Source organism: Chenopodium album, chromosome 13, assembly GCF_948465745.1.
Source record: "Chenopodium album chromosome 13, dcCheAlbu1.1, whole genome shotgun sequence".
NCBI lineage: Eukaryota > Viridiplantae > Streptophyta > Magnoliopsida > Caryophyllales > Amaranthaceae > Chenopodium > Chenopodium album.
This window is the reverse complement of record NC_137846.1, coordinates 46,214,962-46,237,924: the sequence shown is the minus strand read 5'-3', so window position 1 is coordinate 46,237,924 and position 22,963 is coordinate 46,214,962. Positions and strand designations below refer to the sequence as shown.

The 22,963-nt window shown below is 32.4% G+C and overlaps 1 protein-coding gene across 1 annotated transcript; it reads left to right on the top strand.

Moving 5' to 3' along the window:
- Positions 1 to 19,489: 19,489 nt before the first annotated feature.
- LOC145574820 (ras-related protein Rab11B-like) lies at positions 19,490 to 22,626 on the top strand. The gene is made up of 2 exons (XM_081632680.1): positions 19,490 to 19,899; positions 21,770 to 22,626. Exons 1-2 carry the CDS (start codon positions 19,679 to 19,681, stop codon positions 22,197 to 22,199), a joined length of 651 nt encoding a protein of 216 aa, XP_081488806.1. The 5' UTR covers positions 19,490 to 19,678; the 3' UTR covers positions 22,200 to 22,626.
- The last annotated feature ends 337 nt before the right edge of the window (positions 22,627 to 22,963 follow it).

Sequence of the window (22,963 nt, the reverse complement as noted above, 5' to 3'; positions counted from 1 at the left end):
ATGGGAACTGATTCTCAATGCTCTCAGCATCCTCCCAAGTGGCATCTTCAGGAGATGAATTTGACCATTGAATCAGCTATTGCACTACAGCACGGTTCCCTCTTTTTACAGAACGCTTATCAATCATGGCAACAGGATGCTTCGGTGAGTCAGTACCACCATCAAGCAAAATAGAGTGATCAGTAGGGGGAGGAACATGACCTCTGTACCTCTTGAGCTAAGAAACATAAAAAGTAGGGTGAACCTTAGCTGAAATTTGCACCCACTTTCTTAATCATCTGGCATAGACCAAAGTATCTTGCTACTAGTTTCTGGTTTAGCCTGGACACCACAGGCTGCTGCCTGCAAGGCTGCAGTTTAAGATATACCCATGCCCCCACATCAAATACTCTTTCACTTATATGCTTGTCAACCTGCTGCTTCATTCATTTTTTAGCTTTACTCGGATTTTGTTTGATCATTGCAATGATTTATTCCCTATGTTGTAAGCTTCTGTCAACAATGTCCACTCTGCTCATGCCTTGTAGGTAAGGGATGTGAATGGGAGGGAGTTGTCCATAGAGAACTTCATAAGGTTTAATCTTAATTGCAGACTGGTATGTAGTATTATACCAAAATTCTGCCAGAGGAAGCCACCTAGCCCATTCTGGAGGAGTGTTTGTGCACATACACCTAAGATAGGTTTCGAGGCACCTGTTCAACACCTTATATTGCCCATCAGTTTGTGGGTGATAAAATGTGGAGGGTTTGCCCTCCTGCTGACTAATGCTTGCATCATATCCCTTCTCTTGGCTTTTTTTTCCTCCTAATTTATAGTATACTAGATGAAGCCCGTGCGATGCATGGATTATCTGTATTTTTTTAACCAATTTTTTTTTTTTGTATTATTTATTCCTTCATTATACCATATTTTCTGTATGTATGTGATAAAATTTGTTATTTATTCGTTACGTAGTATATGATTTAATATTTTTATTTTAAAATAAATTGTAAAGTTTTCCCTCATTTAAAATTCAAAATATCAAAAGATATTATTTTAGAATTAATTAAATTAAATTTCAAATTTCATTCGCCAATTTTGCTTATGTGACATTTGAATTATTTAATTTGAAAGAAATTACAAATCATTCATTTGATTGGCTATAACTAAATTTTTTAATCCTACGTGGCGCGTTAAGAAAATTTAATCCTATGTGTCTATCTGCAAACTCGGGATTCGTACAATTCACGGTTTGTTTGTATATTTTAAAATAATTTTTTTTTAATTTATGTGCTTAAATTTGTTATATATTTAGATAAAATTCCTACAATCAAAAGATAATGCTTCCTCCATTTTTTTGGTTGCTACACTTTATTTTAACGGTCTCCTAGGCAGTTTTGAAGAGGAGAGAGATAGAGAGAAAAATAAGATGGAACCATGTAGGTAGGAGAGATATAGAGAGAAAAGAATGTCAAAAATGAAAAGTGTTGTAACTAATTAAAAATTTCCATAGAAAAGTGTAGCAACTGAAAAGAAACGCAGGAAGTATTTTATACTCACATGTATTAGATCTATGCTACATCACCTTCCATATGTATTGTATGCCACATCATCATTTAATCATATTTTAATGGCAATAAAAATGTTTATTAGAAGGTTTGAACACAAGACCACTAAGAAATGAAATCATGTCCTTATCATCTTAGCTATCATTTAATTGTGTTTCATCTTTAATTATAATATACTAAATACATATTAAACAACAATTTGAGAGCACTTATTTAGTTTCATAGTTATTATTGTTCACTTTTTATTTAATTATATAGTTTATATTTTATAACTCAAATGATATTTATTGATATCAATCAATATCATTATATCAATAATCAATAATATTATTAAAACTCATGGCAAGACATGTTGTTTTGCCATGTGTCAACAATTTTGCCATTTGGCATATGATGTGTGGGCAATCATACTATACCATTAATGATTGATAAACTTCATGCATGCATTAACCTTCATGCATTAATGTTAGTTTAATTGATAAACTCTTCATATGCATAACAATTTCCCTTGAAATGTAACTCCTTAATAATTACATAATAAAGAAGTTTTTAAGAAATTGAACATTACTCCAATTTTATTTTGTGCATTAATTTATAAATTTGTAATCATAGAGTAAAAGATTTTTGTGCAGGAGTAGTATATATTTTGACATCAAATTTATAAAGATTTGACTACTTATCATTTTTTTTTTTACAACGAGTTGATTTTAATGCAAAAAAATTATTTTTATAGTCAAACCAGCTCATACAATCAACAAACTAATTAAGCTATCATCTTAAAAAAAAAAAAAAAAAAAAAAAAAAAAAAAAAAAAAAAAAAAAAAAAAAAAAAACCTACCACTTAAGCTCTCAGTGACAAACAAGCCAAAATATATATAGTTCGATTGAAGTAATAAATTTATAATGACCCAGGGCATCTCCCAGGCCAATAACTAGCCCGGTGCATCGCTTGGGCCACACACTAGTTTAAATTTAAATCATTAGCTAATTTTACTCACGTGGCATTTGAATTATGTAATTCTAAAATAAATTAATAATGTCTTATATAATTGGTCACTACTAAAATTTATAGTCTTACATATCGCGCTAAATTAAATAAATCCTACATGTCTCTCTAAAAACTCGGAAAAATACTCCCCTTTATATTTTTATACTAGTTTTGTGTCCGGGCGATACGTAGATTATGCTAAACTTTTTAGCTTAAATACGATCATAATGTGATGTATTTATACATACGATATATATAGTGTACTTTTTGTAGTTTTATTTGTAAATAGATATCTATGTTATTATATATTAACTTGATATTTTTTATTGCACTTAAATTATTTCTAATGAAGTGAAAGTATTTTTACCAAACTAAATTTTTTTTTTCTGATTAAAACTTATTTTTACTGATTTTATGATGGAAATAGTAATGATTAAAACTTATTGTTCACTTTTATTTTAATTGCGATAAAACTTTTTAAAACGAATTTTATGATGAAATTAGTATTGAGTCATAATATATTTATTAAAAGTTATAATCAATTTTGTGTATATGAAATATTAGAAGTATATCGATAATAAAACACCATAGAACATTTTTATCATTAAAAAATCTATTTAAAATTCGCTTACTTGGCATCCTATGTGTCACAATAATACTGATTTATCGTCTGCGTGGCTCGACACTTGACAAAAAACTTAAATGTCAAGTGTCAATGTCTCGTGGCCTAGCTGCGAAACCGACTTTTTATTTTATATATATATATATATATATATATATATATATATATATATATATATATATAGAAATGGGATCATATGAGACCACATCCCTTATGTGAGGACAATATTATATGTGAGGACTCATTATAACCGTTGGATCAGTTACATCCAACGGCCACAATTAATCCCAATCAAACATAATTTCAAAATCAATTTTTCAGCGTTTTCTCTCTCCTCCTTCATTCGATGCGCCATTTTCTCTCTCCTCCTTCAATTTCTCTACTCCCTTTCTTACTGGTATTTGCTTTAATTCTTCATCAATTCTTCTTCAAACTTCATTGATTCTTTGTCAAGGTGATTTTCGTTGATTTTAGTTTGATTACTTAAGGTTTTCGTCAATTGAAATCTTCATTATATTGATTAAGGTTTTCGTCAATTTTTTTGCCGATTTTCGGTTCAATTTCTGTTCGATTTTTTTCCTGGTGATTTCTATTCGATTTATATTTGAGTAATTATTAGTTTCTTTTAGTTTTAATTTTGCTTCATTTGAATAATTATCTTACATTTTCTTTGTTTTTTTTTGGAAACCTAGAAGTAATTGCTATGGATTCTGCAAATGCAAATGTTCTTCAAGAAAATACAATGTATGTGTTTCTGCTCATTTTATTTTTATTTTTTCATTTTATATTTACTTGCTGATTTTCTGTTTGTTGCTTAGTAAAATACTTTGTGTTTAGCTTTATTTGAGTAATTTCATATACTTTTTGCTACTAGAAGTATGATATTCAGTTTTGTTGGCTGTGATAACTTGGCTAGACAGTAGGAATGAAATGAGTGTTTGGTTTTACTCACTGCTGTTATAAGGTTTGTATTTTTTAATATTCGGTTCCCATTAGTACATGATTCCGAGACCAAGCAATTAGATGAGGCTAATGAATTGCAATTGATCCTAATTAGATGAGGCTAAGATAATAAGCTAGAACCCGAGCATATCACTAAGTCTAGAGCAGGAGCAGTAATATGGATTCATGAGTAGCTTTGTGAGGGTAGGCAGTAAAAGAGTGTCTGCTAGCTTGTTACTGAAGCATGTTCTGTATCCCAAGATTTGAGCACCATGAGATGTTTTCATCCAATAAAGTTAAGTTTATTATCCACTTGGCTGTCAAAATTGATAAGAAAGCTTATTGGACCAATATAGCCCTTGTAACTGTTGTTATGCCCTTGGTAGTTTGTGCTTGGATATGAAGCTGTTTTGGTTGGAGTTGAAAAATGTTATGCGTAAGATTGTGAGGTCTAATGAACCACATTGAAAGTAAATTTGTACTCGTAACTTGTAGGGATGACATTGATGATAATAGAGAGAAATTGCTAGTCGATTGATAATCGATGAATATTTGTGATGTTTTATATAGGACTACAAACTTCGTCTTTATATATTGCTTTTCATTTTAGTATGGCAACTTATGTTCTTATGGATTTCAGAATGGAAGAAGGAAAATCCAATCTTGATGATGAAATTAGGGGGATCCTGGCAGAATTTATGGTGGGAGTTATCAAGTTTGAAGAGTTAGTGGAAGTTGGCCAGACGTTTCTTGTTAGATTTCAGCAGCCAGTTGAGTTTCTTCGACGCCCTTCAATATTTGAATCATCAGAGCTGGTCAAGAGCATTGTTAAAGCAAATGAAACTAAGAGGGTTGGTGCATATGTAGAAGCTAGTTGCATTGATGCTTATGATAGCACAGTGAGTGTTAGTTAGCTGAACACAAGTTTGGGTAACCTTTGGGATTATTCACTTAAAGCCAAAGGCATAGTTGATGAACTTCAAAGTCTTATGGATAAGGCAGGCAATGCTTTGATCATGAACCTAGATGACCAATTAGATATGGATTCCCTGGGTTCAGAACAAGAAGTAATTGCTTCTCGAAAGCTTGATGCTGCTGGTTGTGCCTCCTCTATGGCAGTAATATACAGCATGGTGAAACAAGATTATACAATGTAGGAAAAGATTGTTTCTTCATTGAATATAAAATCATCCACCAATGAATTGGATAGCTACTGCAAAATGTGGATGCTAAGGCCGTTTATAATTGATGATATTATACATCAAGCTTTTAGACAGGTTAGATGATTTTACTAGCTATGGATATTCTTTTTTTTCTTTTTTTTTTCTTTTTTTTATTACCTATGATGTTTGCTGATCGAACACCTCATTAATTATATGTCATGCTTAAGAAAGCTTATTGGACCAATATAGCCCTTGTAACTGTTGTTATGCCCTTGTTCCGTTTTACTTCGTACATAATTAGAATATGGGTATAGAAGAGTGTATTGTTCATGTTCAGGTCATCTTCCATTTTAGGGTAGCTTGGAGTTGTTACAATGACTCTAGGAGGAATTGACAATCATCATTTTCTATCACCATTACTTAAGATTTGAAGTCATAGCCTTCTACGAGTTCTATCAATTTAATCGGATTAACGTTTTTGGATTTTTGTCTATGTCATCACTAACTTGTAACTCAGCTAAGCTTGGGCAAGATTGAATTGCACTTTGTGGCCAAACAGACTTATAGACAGCAAATGATTAAAGAATTACTTGATCATTTCATAAATGAACAAAGAAATGTTTGCTCATTTCACAAATGAGCAAGTAATTCTTTGCTCATTTAAGAAATGAGCAATTAACTTTTTGATTATTTGCTAAATGAGCAAGAAATTACTTGCTCATTTGATAAATGAGATAGAAATTACTTGCTATCATCATTTTCCAATCCCCAGCAATTACATACTACACCTTACCTACTATGCTTGCATGGTAATTGGTCAATTAGGACTAAATTTTGGGGATGCTTGCATATAGTGCTAACCTGTTCTCTAGCATGATTTGGTAATGCTGCTCTATGCATATTTGTGTTTCATTAGTGATAGAAGTGGCTGAAATCATAATTGATCTTTCATCTGTATGAGTGTTGCAGACACAGAACATGTAACATCTTCATAAATGAGTAAAGAAATATTTGCTCATTTATCAAGTGAGCAAATAATTGATTGCTCATTTCACATATGAGCAAAGAAATACTTGTTGATTTAATGAATGATTAAAGAAATGTTTGCTCATTTGACAAATGAGCAACTAACTATTTGCTCATTTGACAAATGAGCAACTAAGTTTTTGCTCATTTGTTAAATTAGCAACTAATTTTCTCATTTGACAAATGAGCAACTAATTATTTGCTCACTTGTTAAATGAGTAAAATATTGATTGCTCATTTCCCAAATGATCAAAAAATTGATTGCTCATTTCCCAAATGATCAAAGAAACGTTTGCTTATTTTACAAATGAGTAACTAATTATTTGCTTATTTGACAAATGAGCAAACTAATGGTTACTCATTTCACAAATGAGCAAAGAAATGCTTGTTGATTAAAGAAATGTTTGCTCATTTGACAAATGAGCAACTAATTATTTGCTCATTTTACAAATGAGCAACTAACTATTTGCTCATTTAACAAATGAGCAACTAAGTGCTTGCTCATTTGTTAAATTAGCAATTAAGTATTGGCTCATTTGACAAATGAGCAACTAACTATTTGCTCATTCTTATTTTAATTTGATGTGTTAATTTTCAGAAAAGCGCATTTTCATGTGTTTATGGTTGGTGAAGGAAGTATTCAAAGTGTCATTTTGTCGAAAGAGATAAAGTATATGGAGTATGTTGTGCTTAATATTCCCTGGAAGTCTTCAGATGATGATCATTTGCATCGTGGAGTTGCAATGATGAGGCATGGGTTTGCAAAAGTGGGATTTAGGTTTGAAGAAAATATAATGTAAGTCTTTCACATTTCATTTTTAAATAATTTTTGTTGTTGTTGGTGTTTTGAATACATTAGCCTACTAGCTCAACGGGTAGAGCATTGTGTAAATGCACAAAAGATGTGGGTTCGAATCCCATGTAGGTTCATTTATTTAATGTACTGTTGAGACACAAGTTTGTATGAGAGTTTAGTTGTAACAAAGTTTATATGATTATAAATCATTTCAAACCAATTTTTTGCTCGTATAATTTAGTGCGAATTTGATTTTTTTTTTTTTTTTTTATTTTTTAATTAATTTTTTTTTATAGAGATAACCTATGTAGGAATTGAACCTACATCCCCTATGCATTTGCATAGTGCTCTACCAATTGAGCTAATAGGTTTTATCACATGTTTTAAATTATTTTTCTATGTTATAAATTTTTAACCATATGTTGATCATTTGATAAATGAACAAGAATTGTTTGCTCATTTGAAAAAATGAACAAAGAATTGTTGCTCATTTGATAAATGAGCAAAGATTTGTTTGCTCATCTCATAAATGAGCAAAGAATTTGCTCATTTGATAAATGAACAAGGAATTTTCGCTCATTTGACAAAATGAACAAAGAATTATTGCTCATTTGATAAATGAGCAAAGTATTTCCCGCTCTTCTAACATTAATGCAATCGAAAGAAATAAAAGCATTTGACATCCTTACAATATCATCAAACAGCAAAAAAATAGGAGCAGCACCAATGACCTTCTTCTTGACAGCACGCACTACATCAATAGCACCGCATTCCAACACCACTCAATTGTAGCCCATCCGCACAGCCAACTCCACACCAAATCTAGCAGCAGCAGCTTCTGCCTGATTCGGCTGCATACCTTATAACCACCCCCAAACTCACCCCTACACCACTCATCATATGAGCATCAACATTCACCTTGACTACATTACTAGGCGGAGGTACCCATCTAGCTGCTGACCGAACATCAAGCTGAGGTTTTGCTCCATAAACTCTTGCATTGTAAATACCATATTCCTCACACAACTTGACAAAGCCTGAGGCAATCAACACACCATTCACATCACCATTGTGATCGCTGAATGTTCAAATTGCTCATTTTAATTATGTTTGCTCATTATTTTTTTTCTATATTATAACACATATTTAGGTTTGCTCATTTTAAATTTATTTCCTCATTTTAAATGTGAGGCATAATTTTCTATCCCTAGTGGTGTTTTGCACTCAAGATATTTGTGCTTTGAATCATTATCATTCTGACCTTGAGTGTGTCTCTGGGCATCAATTGCAGCTTCATATCTCAAGTAAAATTCAACAAGTGACACATGAGGATTGATAAAGGAGCAGAAAAAGTTGTTTTCACTTTCGGATCTTGATGTTGTACGCATTATTCCTCCAAGGAACACATCTCTGAAATAGGCCGGAATCCACTTGTCTCTTATCTTGTACATATAACCTAACCACTCATGTTGTTCCAAGTGGTATTCAATTATCACCTTGAAGGATTGATAGGTTTGTGTAGGGAAGTAGAAGAAGGGAGTGTGGTTGGTGTGCAGGAAACAGACCAAGAAGAAGGGGGTGGAGCTTGTGCGTAGAAGCAAATAACTCAATGCTCATTTGTGAAATAAGCATACAATTCTTTGCTCATTTGTTAAATGAGCAAATAATTCAATGCTCATTTGTCAAATGAACATGCAATTCAATGCCCACATACATAAACTCTTACACTCACTCACACTCACACTCACACTCACACACAAACACACTGTTACACTCACTCACACTCACACACACACACACACACACATACATACACAATAATTTTAGAATCTAAAATTAGAAGGGGGGATTGGTTTGTTCAGGGAAGTGGGAGAAAATTGTAGTGTGCAGGGGGGATAGGTTTGTTCAGGGAAGTGGAAGAAGGGTGTGTAGTGTGCAGGAAACAGACCAAGAAGAAAGGGGTGGGGCTTGTACCCAGGCAAGTAGACCAAGGAACTCATAATATGTTTGCTCATTTTGATTATATTTGCTCATTTTAATTATTTTTGCTCCTATATTTGGAAAAGAAAAATGTATTGTTGTGCATATTATGTATACTGAGTACTTATAGATCCTTGAATTACTTGTGAATGTCATTAATATTTGCTCATTTTAATTGTAGTTACCTCATTTTAAATGTTCTATTATACATATTTAGGTTTGCTCATTTTAATTTATTTGCTCATTTTAAATTTGATTGAAAATAAGAACATAATAACAGCATTCAATTGAAAATAAAAACCTACTAACAACATAATAAGAGCATTCAATTGGAAATTTCAGTACATTTTTTATCATAAGTTTAATCTGACATCATTACAATCACTAAAATCTCTATCAAATTAATCAAACCTAAATAATTCATTCAATTCAATCAAAGAATTGATGCAATTAAACATTCAATTCGATTAATGCAATTCGAAAATTAACATGTAATTCAATTCGAAAATTAACATGCAATTCCAAAATTTTCAGAGATGTAAAATCAAAATATTTTGAACATTCAGATTAACATGCAATTCAAAGTTAAAAGTACGAACAAACCTCAATTATTGATAATTTGATAATGAAAATCCTAAATTAAGAACTCTCAACTCAAAAAATCTAGCAATAATCATAATGTCAAACTCAAATAACCAAAATAAGAGCATTCAAATTCGAAATTTTCCAGAACACTAAAATTTGATAATTAGAACATCAAATTCGAAAATTTTGATGAAAATACTAAATTGAGATAATTCTATTCGAAAATTATAATGAAAAACCAGAACTAAGGGCAAGATATTCAAAAATTACTTACCAAAATTATGTATAAGTGAACAAGAGGAGAGAGAAAGTATTGATCCTTAAAGGTTCAAGCCATTGATGTTCCACCTTCAACTTAGGAGAGAGAGAAATAAGCTGGGTAATTTTTTCTGGAGAGAGAAAGAAGTTATGGTTGATGTTGGGTTTGGGTTTGGGTGGGTTTTGTATTTTAATCTCAGCTGTTGAATTTCATAAAATCTAATGGTTGGTATTGGTTCTCACATTGGTGGTGGTTCTCACATAAAGGGTGAATCTCACTGGATCCCGACCCTATATATATATATATATATATATATATATATATATATATATATATATATATATATATATATATATATATTAAATTAACCATCAAGGATCATGACAATAGATCAAGGTTTAAACCATCATTCAAAATCATCAACACATATTAAGAACATGTCTATTAAAATTGTCTTCACATGTTTGCTCCGGTGAATAACGTAATGCAACGAAAATTCCAAACTTTTTCACTTTCTCTGTAGCCTGAAATAAAATTAGAAGTATTATTATTATTAATTAATTTATTATTTATTCATTCAATTATTTATTTGCATATTTGAGAAAAGTTACCAACTCGTCATAAACACAGTAACTAATGGCTATAGCCAAGTGACTAAAGTAACAAACGATCTCACCTTTATCCTGCAAAAAGTTAAGGAAAATATACTCAATTTTCAAGTGTTGTGTAATCGAATGAGAATTATCAAAATATAGTTTCATGTAATTTGTTAATATACAAATAATTATATAATTTTCTTCATGTTGATTGAATACAACAATAATAGCCATAAAAAATAGCCCTAAAAAACATTTCGACCTTTATTTTACCTAACGTAACATATTTTATAATAATAATAATTGATATTAATATATTGTCTTGCTAGCCAAGATTATTTTCCTCATAAATAAAACAAACCGTGCATTGTTACATAATATATGTATTAAGTGGATGCCTATTATACCCTTATGATTATTCTAGTATATTCTAGATATACTAGGCTTATTATTTTACAAAGAAACCCTAATTGTATCACATGTATATATATGTACTCCCACATCATTCAGTAATAAGAATATAGATATATTCTCTCCTCTACTTTCTCCTCTTTCTCTTTAATTTCATAACATGCATCGAGTTTTACTCTTTTTTGGTGGATTTCTGAGTTTTAACAGATTTATCGCTTGTAAATCTGTTTGTTCGCATTAGGAATTGCGCTTGATTTTCCTCAATTAATTCCGACTACATCAATTACCCTCTTAACACAAGCTAAACAAGACAAGGAGGTAAAACCAAGGAGACAATGAAGAAAAAGGGGCACCAAAGATCCCAATTACCCAGGGTGTTCTCGATAAGGGTTAGAAGACACAACAAGCTTCAAATTACTAAGACTTCTTGACAAATCTTGCTTAACGGTATCCCAAACAGACTCAGATAGGCTGTTGGGAGATGGAGTGGGGTTTGGTAGCGGAATGAGCGGCTGAAAGAGGAAAGAGATTGAGATTGTGTGAGAGATGGGGTCAAATTGTATCCCTCGCCGCCTTTCGCCATTGTTGCACACAAAATCTTGAAATTGATGGTTTAGAGAGATTGTGTGGGAGAAAGAAATGGGGCGGTTGGGATTTATTTAGGTTACAAAGCGTAATAAACCTAAAAGTACAAAAGAGGGAATTATATACGGGGTATTAAAATTTAGGCTCATTAAAACTACAGTCGTTGCATTAGCCTTTTAAACCGTTATATTAGCACCCCTAATGCAACGGCATCTTAAAGCCGTTGTGTTAGCCCCACTTTTTCATATGTATAGTGTAAGCCGTTGTATTATGCTTATTTAATGCAACGGTTATAAAAGGGTCGTCGCATTAGCTTTTTTTTATCGTTGCATTTGATAAAGAGCCAGCCCAGGTTGATCTCGGAGATAAACCTAGGCTGTTTATCTCGGGTAAATAAGTCTTTTCGCATGGAAAGTAAAGGGTGTTAATGTCTAAAAAAATCACGGAATGCTGCTGTTAATGAAGCGTTAAGTTCCCATAACTAACTATGGTTACTTGCTGTTACCTTTGCAAACCCAACATCGAATTTAGCGAAACTTCAACGAAAATTTTCTTGTGATTCTTCTTCAATCTAGCGAAATTTTGACTAGTGTTTAAATTAATTGATTGAATTGCGAATCTCGTGGGTGTTTCCGTTTCGTCGGCGGTTCGTCGGTCTTGTACTCTGAGATCGATTTTCTTCTGGGTTGTCATGGTTGTCTCGCCTGGTTTAATTCTCCGATGTTCATAAGTTAAGCGTTTCAATTAGAATTTGCTTCTGTTTTGCATATGAAGTCGGTAATGTTTGCGAATGAATTTGACTGTTATTTGCACAATGTTTCGTGAAATCTGTGAATACTCCAAGTTTATAACTAAATTAGGGGTATTAGTTTTAAAAATTGATGAATTGGTTGCTAGGGAATTTTGAATGCAATATGCAATTGTTGTAGTATTTGGTAAGTTTTGTCTGTGATTAGTGGAAGTTTATAACTAAATTAGGGGTATTAGTTTTTAAAAAATAGCTGAATTGGTTGCTAGAGAATTTAGTGCAATATGCAATTGGTGTAATACGATATTTGTGTAGTTAATGAATTTTCAATGCATTTTTCAACCTTTTTATGGATGAATTGAAAACTGTTTGTGATGTGTTTGAATTTCAAATTAATTGAAAATGGAGGTGTTGGAGTGATTGCTTATTTGCGACACTGTTGTGTGTGTTTGATGAGTTATTTGTTAATATAAATGTAAAATCTGGGAAATGTCGATAATGAAAATGGAGCTTTAATTTACAAACCCACTCTCATGGACTCTCTCTTATGATCTTTTCTCTCTCATGAGAAACATGCAGAAATTACCTTAATTTTTTTTAGGTGAAATCTTAACTCACCTTGAATAAATGATAGATGGAAGTAAAGATAATGTTTGTTATTACGTCACTTTTACTTTCCCTTGCCATAGGGACGCATGTCAAAACAAAAGTTTTATTGTATATTTTAATTGTCTCGTCACGAACTCCAATGCAAATTTATTACCATTTCCATGTGATAAAAAACCAAGTTTATCACCAAGATCAACTCGGAATTTCTCTTTGATATGTAGTTGTGTTAATTTTGTTTATTTCAATAGAAATAACGATTTAAAAAAGAATTCACAAAAAATAAAATTGAAAATTTTGTTTCGTCTGTTTTTAGTCGACATTCTCACACTCACGCGACGACTAGAGTCTATTCTCGGTCGTCTGAATTTCGGACCATAAAAATTAAAAGTATTATTATTAATATTATTATTTATTCATTCATCTTTTTTTTTTTTTTTTATTTGCTAAAATTTGTTATATATCTATCAAAAGATAATATTTTATGTTTAATTAATTTAAACTTAACAATCTCATTTGCCATTTTTTCTTACGTGGCAATTGAATTATTTAATTCTAAAAGAAATTAATAATCTCTTACTACCTCCGTTTTTTTTAGTTGACATGTTTTGAATTTAACACTATTCACACAATCCCCTTTGACCGTGTTTTGTGGTTTATACGTAATGAAAAATATAGTCATGTGAGATTTTGTTAGATTCGTCACCATATATATCTCTTCAAAATATCAAATTTTCATAATTTTTGCTTATCGGTAATTAAAGATATGAATGGTTGAAGTTGTGCGTTGGTAAACGTGACTAAAGAAACGTGTCAAATAAAAAGACACGGAGGAAGTATTTAATCAGTTACAACTGAAATTGATAATCCTACATGGCACGTTAAGAAAATTAAATCTTGTGTTGCTCTCTAAAAACTCGGGAAAAAAACTCCCTAATATATATATATATATATATAATTGTATCCCTTATTTATGCATTTTTTTCTCCCTGAGCATAAGTATATGTGACACCCAACTTTCATTAAAGGTTTATTTGTGTGAAGTGTGTCATTTTTAATAATTTTGGGAACAAATAATTTGAGCACAATGTTTGAACTAAGTATCGTTATCAAAGTTAGTGAGCTTTTGGTCAATTCTATATTTATAATTTATTAATTGTCTAGCCTTATAAATTGAAAATTCTACAATAGTCATTCAGACCATAATTTTTAAAACTGGACGACTGTGATTTATTGATTTTGATTTTTTTTAATGCAAAAATTAATTGAAATTCACTTTCCTTATTTTAGGATCTCATTTTAAATTTTTGTAAACAAATTATTCTAATTTTTTATTTAAAAAAATAAATTTATGAAATTCAGTTTTAGTTTATAATAAAATTAAAAATTAGACAAATAAATTAATTTTTTATATCATGAAATTATTAAATTAATTTTCAATTAATATTAACATTTAAAAATAGTTCAAAAATCATTATATCTTAACTGTTCATTTTTTAAAATTATGGTTGTCATTTATCAAACAACAACCATAGAATCATCCCTTGAAAAATTTTTCCCCAACAATTTTAAAATAATGTATAAACATCAATCAGACAATCACTACTCAAAACTCACAAATAAAAAAATGCTTAATACTTCTCTGTCCAATTTTACATGTCAACATTTTCATTTTAGTAAGGCAATTATTTGTCATTTTGACAATTCAATAATGCCTTTTTATTTTGGAAATCATTTGCTCAATGTCCTATAAAAAATTAATTCACCCATCTGGAAAAAATAAAAATTAAAAAAAAAACATTATTGAAATACTACCTCCGCTTCATGTTACTCGCAACAAAGGACATGTTTGCGGAGGCCGAGGCAAAAGATTGAAAGTATGATTATGGAAAAATAAGGGTATATGTTTAACTCTTAATCCAACAAAAAAAAAAGGAAAAATAAATTCAACTTTAATTAAAATAAATACCCACCACCACCCACACCACCAAGCACGACCGAAACCAACCACCACCACCACCTAACATCACCGAAACCACCCACCACCATAACCACCCAGCATCACCAAAACCACCCACCACCACTGAACCAGCACCACCGACGCACCCAACACCACCCACCGACCTGTCGACCACCCAGAATCGAACCCAACACCACCACCCAACACAACCACCCAGCACTACCACCCAACACCGACGCTTCCAACACCACCCACGAACCCTCCAATCAAAACCCCAAATCACTGTACCCCGCAGCAAACCCCAATCCAACCCACGATGCCCAGAAAACGCAAAACTAGCAATTGAACCCAAATCTGAAATCAAACCCACAAATCGAAACACACGACGCCGACTCACCGACGACCTAGCAACCACGATCAAACCTTTGACAAACCCATAAACCCTTCTCCATCATCAATTGAAGCTTGAATTGGTGAAATTTAACCATCAAAACTCTTCAAAACTCTAGATCTATAGTTTTGATGGTTAAATTTGACAAAAGAACCTTCAAATTTAGATAATGAGGAAAAAAAGCAAAGAAAGAGAGAGAAAATGTGGCGGCGATGTTGGTGGTGGTTTCCATTAAAGATGGTGTGGTGGTGGTGGTGGTCGGTGGTAGTGGCGGTGGTGATGGTGGTGGTTGCTATTGAAGGTGGTGGATTATGAAGGAAGAGAGAGAAAACTTATGGAGGAAGATGTGAATATAGATGGAGGAGGTGAATGAATTAGAATGGATGTGGTGGTAAGGTAAAATTAATTAACCTTAGGGATTAATGTAATAAGAATTGATTTATAAGTTAATTAAGATGTTTTAAAAAAAAGTAAGGGTAAAATTGTCATTTTATAGCCAAAAACTTACTAAAAAAGGAAAGAAAAAAAACTTGTTGCGAGTAATGTGAAACACCCATTAAAGGAAACTGTTGCAAGTAATCCGAAGCGGAGGTAGTACTTAGTAACATTTTTTTAAGGTAAATTATTGAGAAACAATTGAGTTTGCTATAAAGCCAATAATAAGAGTATATTGACAATAAGTTTAACGAAAAAGTACAGTCTCATTATCCATTGAGAAAAAAACCCTAGCCTCCTTTCTTCTCTTCTCTCTCCTAAACTCTAGCCTCCATTGTCAATTTTAAAGGGGCTTCCATTGGATTTTACCAATAATGTCTCCCTCGAAGAAAAGGTTTATCTCCTTCGAAAGACAAGGTTTTTTCGATCTCCTTGGAAAGACAAGGTTTTATTTGTATTTAATTTGGTCTCCGATTGTGCGGGGCTACGATTGATTATGGCTCGAATTCGGGTTACGGAATCAGCACAAGAATTTACTTTCTCACAAAATTGCGAAGCGACGACGAATCCACTCAAAAAGTTGTATGAGACAACAAATCAAGAATGTGCCAAATTGTTATATTTATATATTTGGATTCTTAGCCCATCCCCGATTAATTCTTGTTTGATTTTATTGAATTCTTTTTCATTATTGTTATTTGTCAATTGTAGATATCGTATGACTTTAATTAATGAAATTTAGCGTCCTTTAAGACTTCGTTAAAAAAAAAAAAAAAAAAAAAAGAGTAGATTGACAATATATAATTGGATTTTTTTTAGAAAATAACACCACAAAATAACCAAAAATTTGATTATAACACCACAAAATTTCAAACTTTTATTATAACACCACAAAAAAAACCAAAAAAATTGATTTCACCACCACTTTCTAACCGCCATCCAAAAAACCGTTAGTGGGCACCACACTTTACACGTGTCAGTTAACTATTTGATTTAAAAAAAAAAAAACATAACTCCTAACCCCAGCCACCACCCTCACCACCGGCACTGGTTCTCCCTGCCTCCACCGCCGTCACTCCATTCCCGGTTGTCGACTCCCCCAGATGACAGAGCCGACCACCCTGGACTGATGAAACCACCCCTACTCCTCTACCGCAAAGCCCCACTGCCGCAAGCCCCTCTGTTGCAAGCCCAGCCAAGCCTCACTAATCCAGCCTCCTGCCATCACTGGTGAAACATCCTCTCCCGAGCCTAGCCACCAAGCCCAACCGGCGCTTAAAACATCCCAGCCAGCCACGAACGAAAACCATCCACCTTGAAACACCTTAGCCTTAAAAGTTGAATCACGCAATCCCAACCACGACCATAACGACCGAAAGCCCAAAAACCACCCATTTTTTTCCACCCTCAAACTGGCCGGAATCGACCATGGAAACCCATAATGGTTGATTTCTATGGCCGATTTGACCGTTTTAAGGGTGGGGAAAAGGGGTGGTTTTACGCAGTGGTGGCCGGGGTAGGAAGGGAAGGGAGCGCCGGCAGTTGGGCTAGGGTTGTGCGTAGGGCGCGCCTAGGCTAGGGTGGAGCGCCGGCGGCTGGGGTAGGAGAGGAAAGGGGTGCCAGTGACTGGGGTTGGGATGCCGGTAGTGGCAGTGGTGGTGGTGGGGCTGGGTTTAATTTTTTATTTTTATTTTTTTAATCAATAATATGGTGATATGTGGTAATGTCGACCCCACTTAACGGATTCCATCCAAAAATCCGCTAAGTGGTGGTGAAATCAAATTTTTTGGTTTTTGGTTTTTTTTTTTTTTTTTTTTTTTTTTTTTTTTTTTTTGTGGTGTTATAATAAAAGTTTCAAATTTTGTGGTGTTATTTTCTAAAAATTCCTATATTATTCGTTTGTTAGGTTACCAAGATATTAGAGTAGTTAATTTTATTAACTGTATTGATATAGAGAGAGAGACAAAACAATATGTTATGCTTCCAATTTTTTACTTTTCCAAAGTATGAAATGAAAAATAAAATGAGTTAAATAAAGTAAGGATGTTGAATCTTGCTTTAAATCACAAATTCCTTTGTCACGGAATTGGAATAGGTGTTGTCAAAAAAAAAAAAAAAAAAAGAAAAAAAAAAGAGGAGAGAGACAGAGAGAATTGGAATAGGGTAATTAAAATCCCATATAATATGTTATTCATAATTTATTTTCCCCTAACATATCTAACCTAGGCCCCGTTTGATTTAATTTAAAACATTTTTAATGGAAAATTAGTTTTTATGGAAAACATATTTTCAAGGAAAAGTACAATTGCAAATTAGTTTTCCTTTGTTTGGTTGTATACAAGAAAAGTTCAAGAAAAAAAAAAAATTGGAGTGGAAATGTAAGAATAAATAAAGCCCCGTTTGGTTTAATGTAAAATATTTTCAATGGAAAATTAGTTTTTATGGAAAACATATTTTTAAGAAAAAACACAATTGCAAATGAGTTTTCCTTTGCTTGGTTGCATACAAGAAAAATAAAAAAATATGAGTGAAAATGTAAGGATGAATGAGAGGGAAGTAAAAAAGGAGGTAAGGAGGAAAGAGGAAAATGTGGTTTCCCTCGTTTTGTGAAGGAAAATGTTTTCCATCATTAACGATGAAATTTTCCACCCTTGGAAAAATTGTTTTCCACCTCTTAACAAACCAAACAAAGGAAAATAAGAAAAAAAAAAAAAAAATGGAAAAATCATTTTCCATGAAAACATTTTACATCAAACCAAACGGGGTCCTTGAGTAAATGCTAATGTAGTTAATCAAATCTTGACTTTACCTATGCTGGATAAAACTCTAATGAGAATCTAACTCTAAAATGAGAACAAAGAACCAATCTGGTATTTAGATTAATCAAACCACTCTTGTACTTCGCGTGTCAATAAAGACAGTTTTTGTAATTTTGCAATTTTATAAATTGATTTTTAGTTTCAAATTTAAAAAGTAAATAAAAAAAACAAATAAAAAGTACATAAAATCATTCAAAAAGTACATGAAATCACTTTAGAAGTAAACAACATTTTTTTAAGTTTAAAAACTATGAAAATATCAGTAATGACTCTGAATACAGAAGGAACATCTAATTACAATAATTTAGGGTTTGTTTGACATAATTTTTGGTTTTCAGTTTTCTATTTTTTTGAAAATCAAAAACCAAAAACAGGAAACAAGAAAAAGGTGTTTCCACTTTTCTGTTGTCAGTTTTCAAAATTATCATGATTTTAATAAATTTAAATAATTTTTGATTCATTATAGAACATATATCATATACTTTTAAAAAACAAAAAACCAAAAAATAGAAAACCACAGTAATGCCAAACGAACCCTTAATGGCTCAGATTTGTCTCTTTGTTCTCATTTTAAGTTATGCATTAGTTTCTAATTCACCAAAAATATACAAGTTTATCTCATTGATAAACAAAATATGTTTATCAAATGGCAAAACTGTAAATAAATCAACAACTTTTTATTAAAAGTAAACTCTATAATAGTTGATTTATTTACAAAAATGTCGTGATGACTATAAAATAAACCTCACAATAGTTCATTTAATAACAAATATGTCGACTAGGAAAAATTGTTAATTTATTTATCGTTTTATCATTTGATAAACGAATTGTATTTATCAAGTAGATAAATCGGGGTTTCGTCTAATTCACCTAGGTCAATTAGCTTACTATAAAATGAAAATTTGGCATAATTTTATTTTATTTTATTTTTTTTAAAATTCGTGAAAAATGTAGGAAGTCACGTGATGAGAGAGAAATAGAAATTCCATATGAACAACTTAACAAAGTCTTACATCCACCCCACGAATTATCACAAGTTCTCTGTTTCCCACCTCTTTCCCTCTCTCTCCCCTTAATTTTAATTAAAACCCCCAAATATAAATAAACCCAAACAAACCCTCCTATATTCAAAATTCACACATTTTCATAATCCTTTTCTTTTTCCTCGAAAATTCTCGCCATTTTCAGAGGAGAGAGAAAGCTCGGAAACACCCGATAATGGCGGCCTACAGAGCAGAAGACGACTACGATTACTTGTTCAAAGTAGTATTAATTGGCGATTCTGGCGTCGGAAAATCCAACCTTCTCTCTCGTTTCACCCGCAATGAGTTTAACCTTGAATCCAAATCAACCATCGGCGTCGAATTCGCTACTCGCAGCATTCATGTTGATGATAAGATTGTTAAAGCTCAGATTTGGGATACTGCTGGTCAGGAAAGGTAATTTAGTTTTGTGATTTTGCATGCATTTTGAATTATTTTTTTCTTTAATTTTTTTTGTGTAATTTGATCTTTGTATTGTTTTTTTTAGCCCTAATTTTGTGTTTATTTTGTGCATTTTTTGAATTTTTTTGACTTGTTCTACGATTTTATGGTCTTTGGTCAATGGTGTTGCTGAATTATGCGTTTTTATTAGCTGTTGACTGTTTCTTTTGGAGTTAGGTTTATTTCATTTGACTTGATTTTGATTGGAAAGTGGATAATAGTTAATTGGTTAGCCATTTGCTGTTTTTTGTTTGATGCTGTAATTGAAATTTGGATATATTTTGACCTGACCCTGGATTATGAGTTTTTATGCATGACTATTATATGAATTTGCTAATTGGAAAGAAGTGGAATGCTCGAATAATCGAATACACAGATTGGTGGAGAGGCATTGATCGTCGAGCTCAGGGATCAATTTTAGACACATGTTGATTTTGTTTGATTTTCTGAATGAGTGGTTTTCGCTTGAAAAGGACGGGAAATTGAGGGGGTTGGGAAGAGGAGTAATGTTGCTAGCTTTTGACTATTTGATGTGTATATTTTGATGTTCATTTTCGCTTTGTTTTGCGTCATGTTTTCTAATTATATGACAATATTAGCCTGAAATGAAGTGTGTTGATGTTGGTATGCATGATGGCTTTATGTTTTAGGTATTTGAGAGGATACAATTCGTGTCATTTGTTTTCCTCGTTAAGTGTCTTGAGGGTAAGTATATCCACCTCTGTATATGTTTGTGTAAGAAAATTATATGAAAACTTGTAGGGCGCAACAATAGAAATATACTTATATTTTTTTACTTACATATTGCAAAGAGATGATAAATTGTTGAATTATCCTAAGCTGCATGAATGAAGATGTTCTATAAGGTACACTCAAAAAAAAAAAAAAAAAAAGATGTTCTATAAGGGCCAATAAGGCTGCTAAGAAATGAGGTCCCTGCTTAAGATGATAGCAGTAGTAGTGGTGGTAGGATCAGTGAAAGAATATGTCTGTGTTATGAGGAATGATATCAAGAGAGTAACTTTTCAGGGTTGGAAGTCAGTAGAATCGGTTCATGTTCTGATTTTAGTTATGCAAGCTCAGCATGCTTTTTGATGAGTTTAATCAGTGGAAGAAACATTAATTCATACTCAACTTATAACATATCGTTTGGAAGAGACAATATTTATGAACCTTTGTTCAATATATGAGAATTCATTCTTGAAAGTGGATTGGTGCTATAATTTTAGAATTAAATTTCAAACCATAACTAGCAATTTTGGTACAAATATTTTTAAATGTTGCTTTATTCATTGTACTTTGTATGATGTACATTATTTTTGCTATTTATTTTTTATTGAACTTTGAAAGTTTGGTCTGGATAAGGTCCTTGTCCTGTAAAAAGGATCAATAAATATCTGTTTATGTGATGATAAGTATTAATTATGACAATATCTGTCTATGCTGCTCATCCTTACTGTATTTGGGTAGTCAAGGATTGGGTGTCAAGTATAAGAACTTAACTGTAATTTGTTGATCAAGCATTTCCTGTTTTTACAGTAAAGTTTCTTAGGCTGTCGACATTATAGTGATTATCTTTTGTGTTTTCGTTTGTTAAAATATACATTTTGTGTCAAACTTTGCCCATCAATTCATGAAAATATACGCTGAATCATAAAATAGGTGTAATATGCTCGCTTCTCTTGTTTAAAATTTTAGTTTTTTGTAGCTGTTTCCTTTCTCTAAAGGTGTCGTAAATATCCGTCTTTACTCAAAGTTTTTTTTGTATTGGTTGTCATTAATCTCTTAATAATGGTCACTCCTTTCCTCATGTTGGTAATTGAAGGTACCGTGCTATCACTAGTGCATACTACAGAGGGGCTGTTGGTGCTCTATTGGTCTATGATGTTACCAGGCATGTAACATTTGAGAACATTGAGAGATGGTTAAAGGAATTGCGAGATCATACAGATTCCAGCATCGTGATAATGCTCGTGGCAAACAAGGCAGATTTGAGGCACTTGTGTGCTGTTGCCACTGAGGATGCCAAGGCCTTTGCAGAAAGAGAGAACCTCTTCTTCATGGAGACCTCTGCTCTTGAATCTTTGAACGTTGAAAACGCATTTAGTGAAGTCCTCACCCAAGTATATCATGTTGTCTGCCGCAAAGCACTTGATGTTGGGGGTGACCCAACTGCCTTGCCAAAGGGTCAAACCATTGATATTGGTAAGGATGATGTATCTGAAGTGAAAAAGGTTGGTTGCTGTTCTGCCTGATCCAGCTGTAAGATAATCGAGATGCTTATCTCATCGCACAGGAAATTTTTGTAAAGTTCTCACAGAAAGCCATGGGTTTTCTGAAAATCATTCAAAGTATACATTTATATTCATTTCAGAACTTTGAAGAGGCCAGATTATTAAAGTACAGAGGGATATGCTTATTTGGTTTTATGTTCCTTCTCTGCTTATGGTAATTTGTGTTTGCTCGTCTTATACGGAGTACTGTCTACAGACATACAGTACTAATAATAGCTTAGACATGTTTTCAGAATGCATTTGTCAAGCAGTGAAAATTTTCCAGAATGTTATTGGCATTGAACACTATTTTCGTAAGAGCAAATAGACAGATGATATTTGTATACATGCGAATGATGCAAAACACTAAGGATCCAATATGACAATGCAAGATGATATTTGTATAGAAGCTTAACAAAGTGTGAAGTTTTATGTGGATGAAAATTTAATTGCAGGTTTCAAAAATTGTTGAAAGTCAAATAGTAGTTGGCATGCCTTGTGCATTCAAAGCAGAGTCAATGTTAATATCATTATTTTTTAGAAAAATCTTAAGACTAATAATCATCATTGAGGAAATAAACTACACGTCTACGCACATCATTAAGTATACAGGTGGATTAAGTTTAAGTTAGCACAATGATTTTGGTTGTTCAAGCAGCACTGGTACCAACAATTAATTAAATCAGCTATGTCTAGTAAAGTGGTTGACTTGGGTAAAACTGGATTAGTTGGAGTTGGAAATTATT

Bases quoted from the DNA above. Each gene is read 5' to 3' on its own strand.
- LOC145574820 (XM_081632680.1), top strand. From the start codon at position 19,679: ATGGCGGCCTACAGAGCAGAAGACGACTACGATTACTTGTTCAAAGTA. The intron at 19,900-21,769 runs GTAATTTAGTTT...TGGTAATTGAAG, and splicing joins GATACTGCTGGTCAGGAAAG to GTACCGTGCTATCACTAGTG.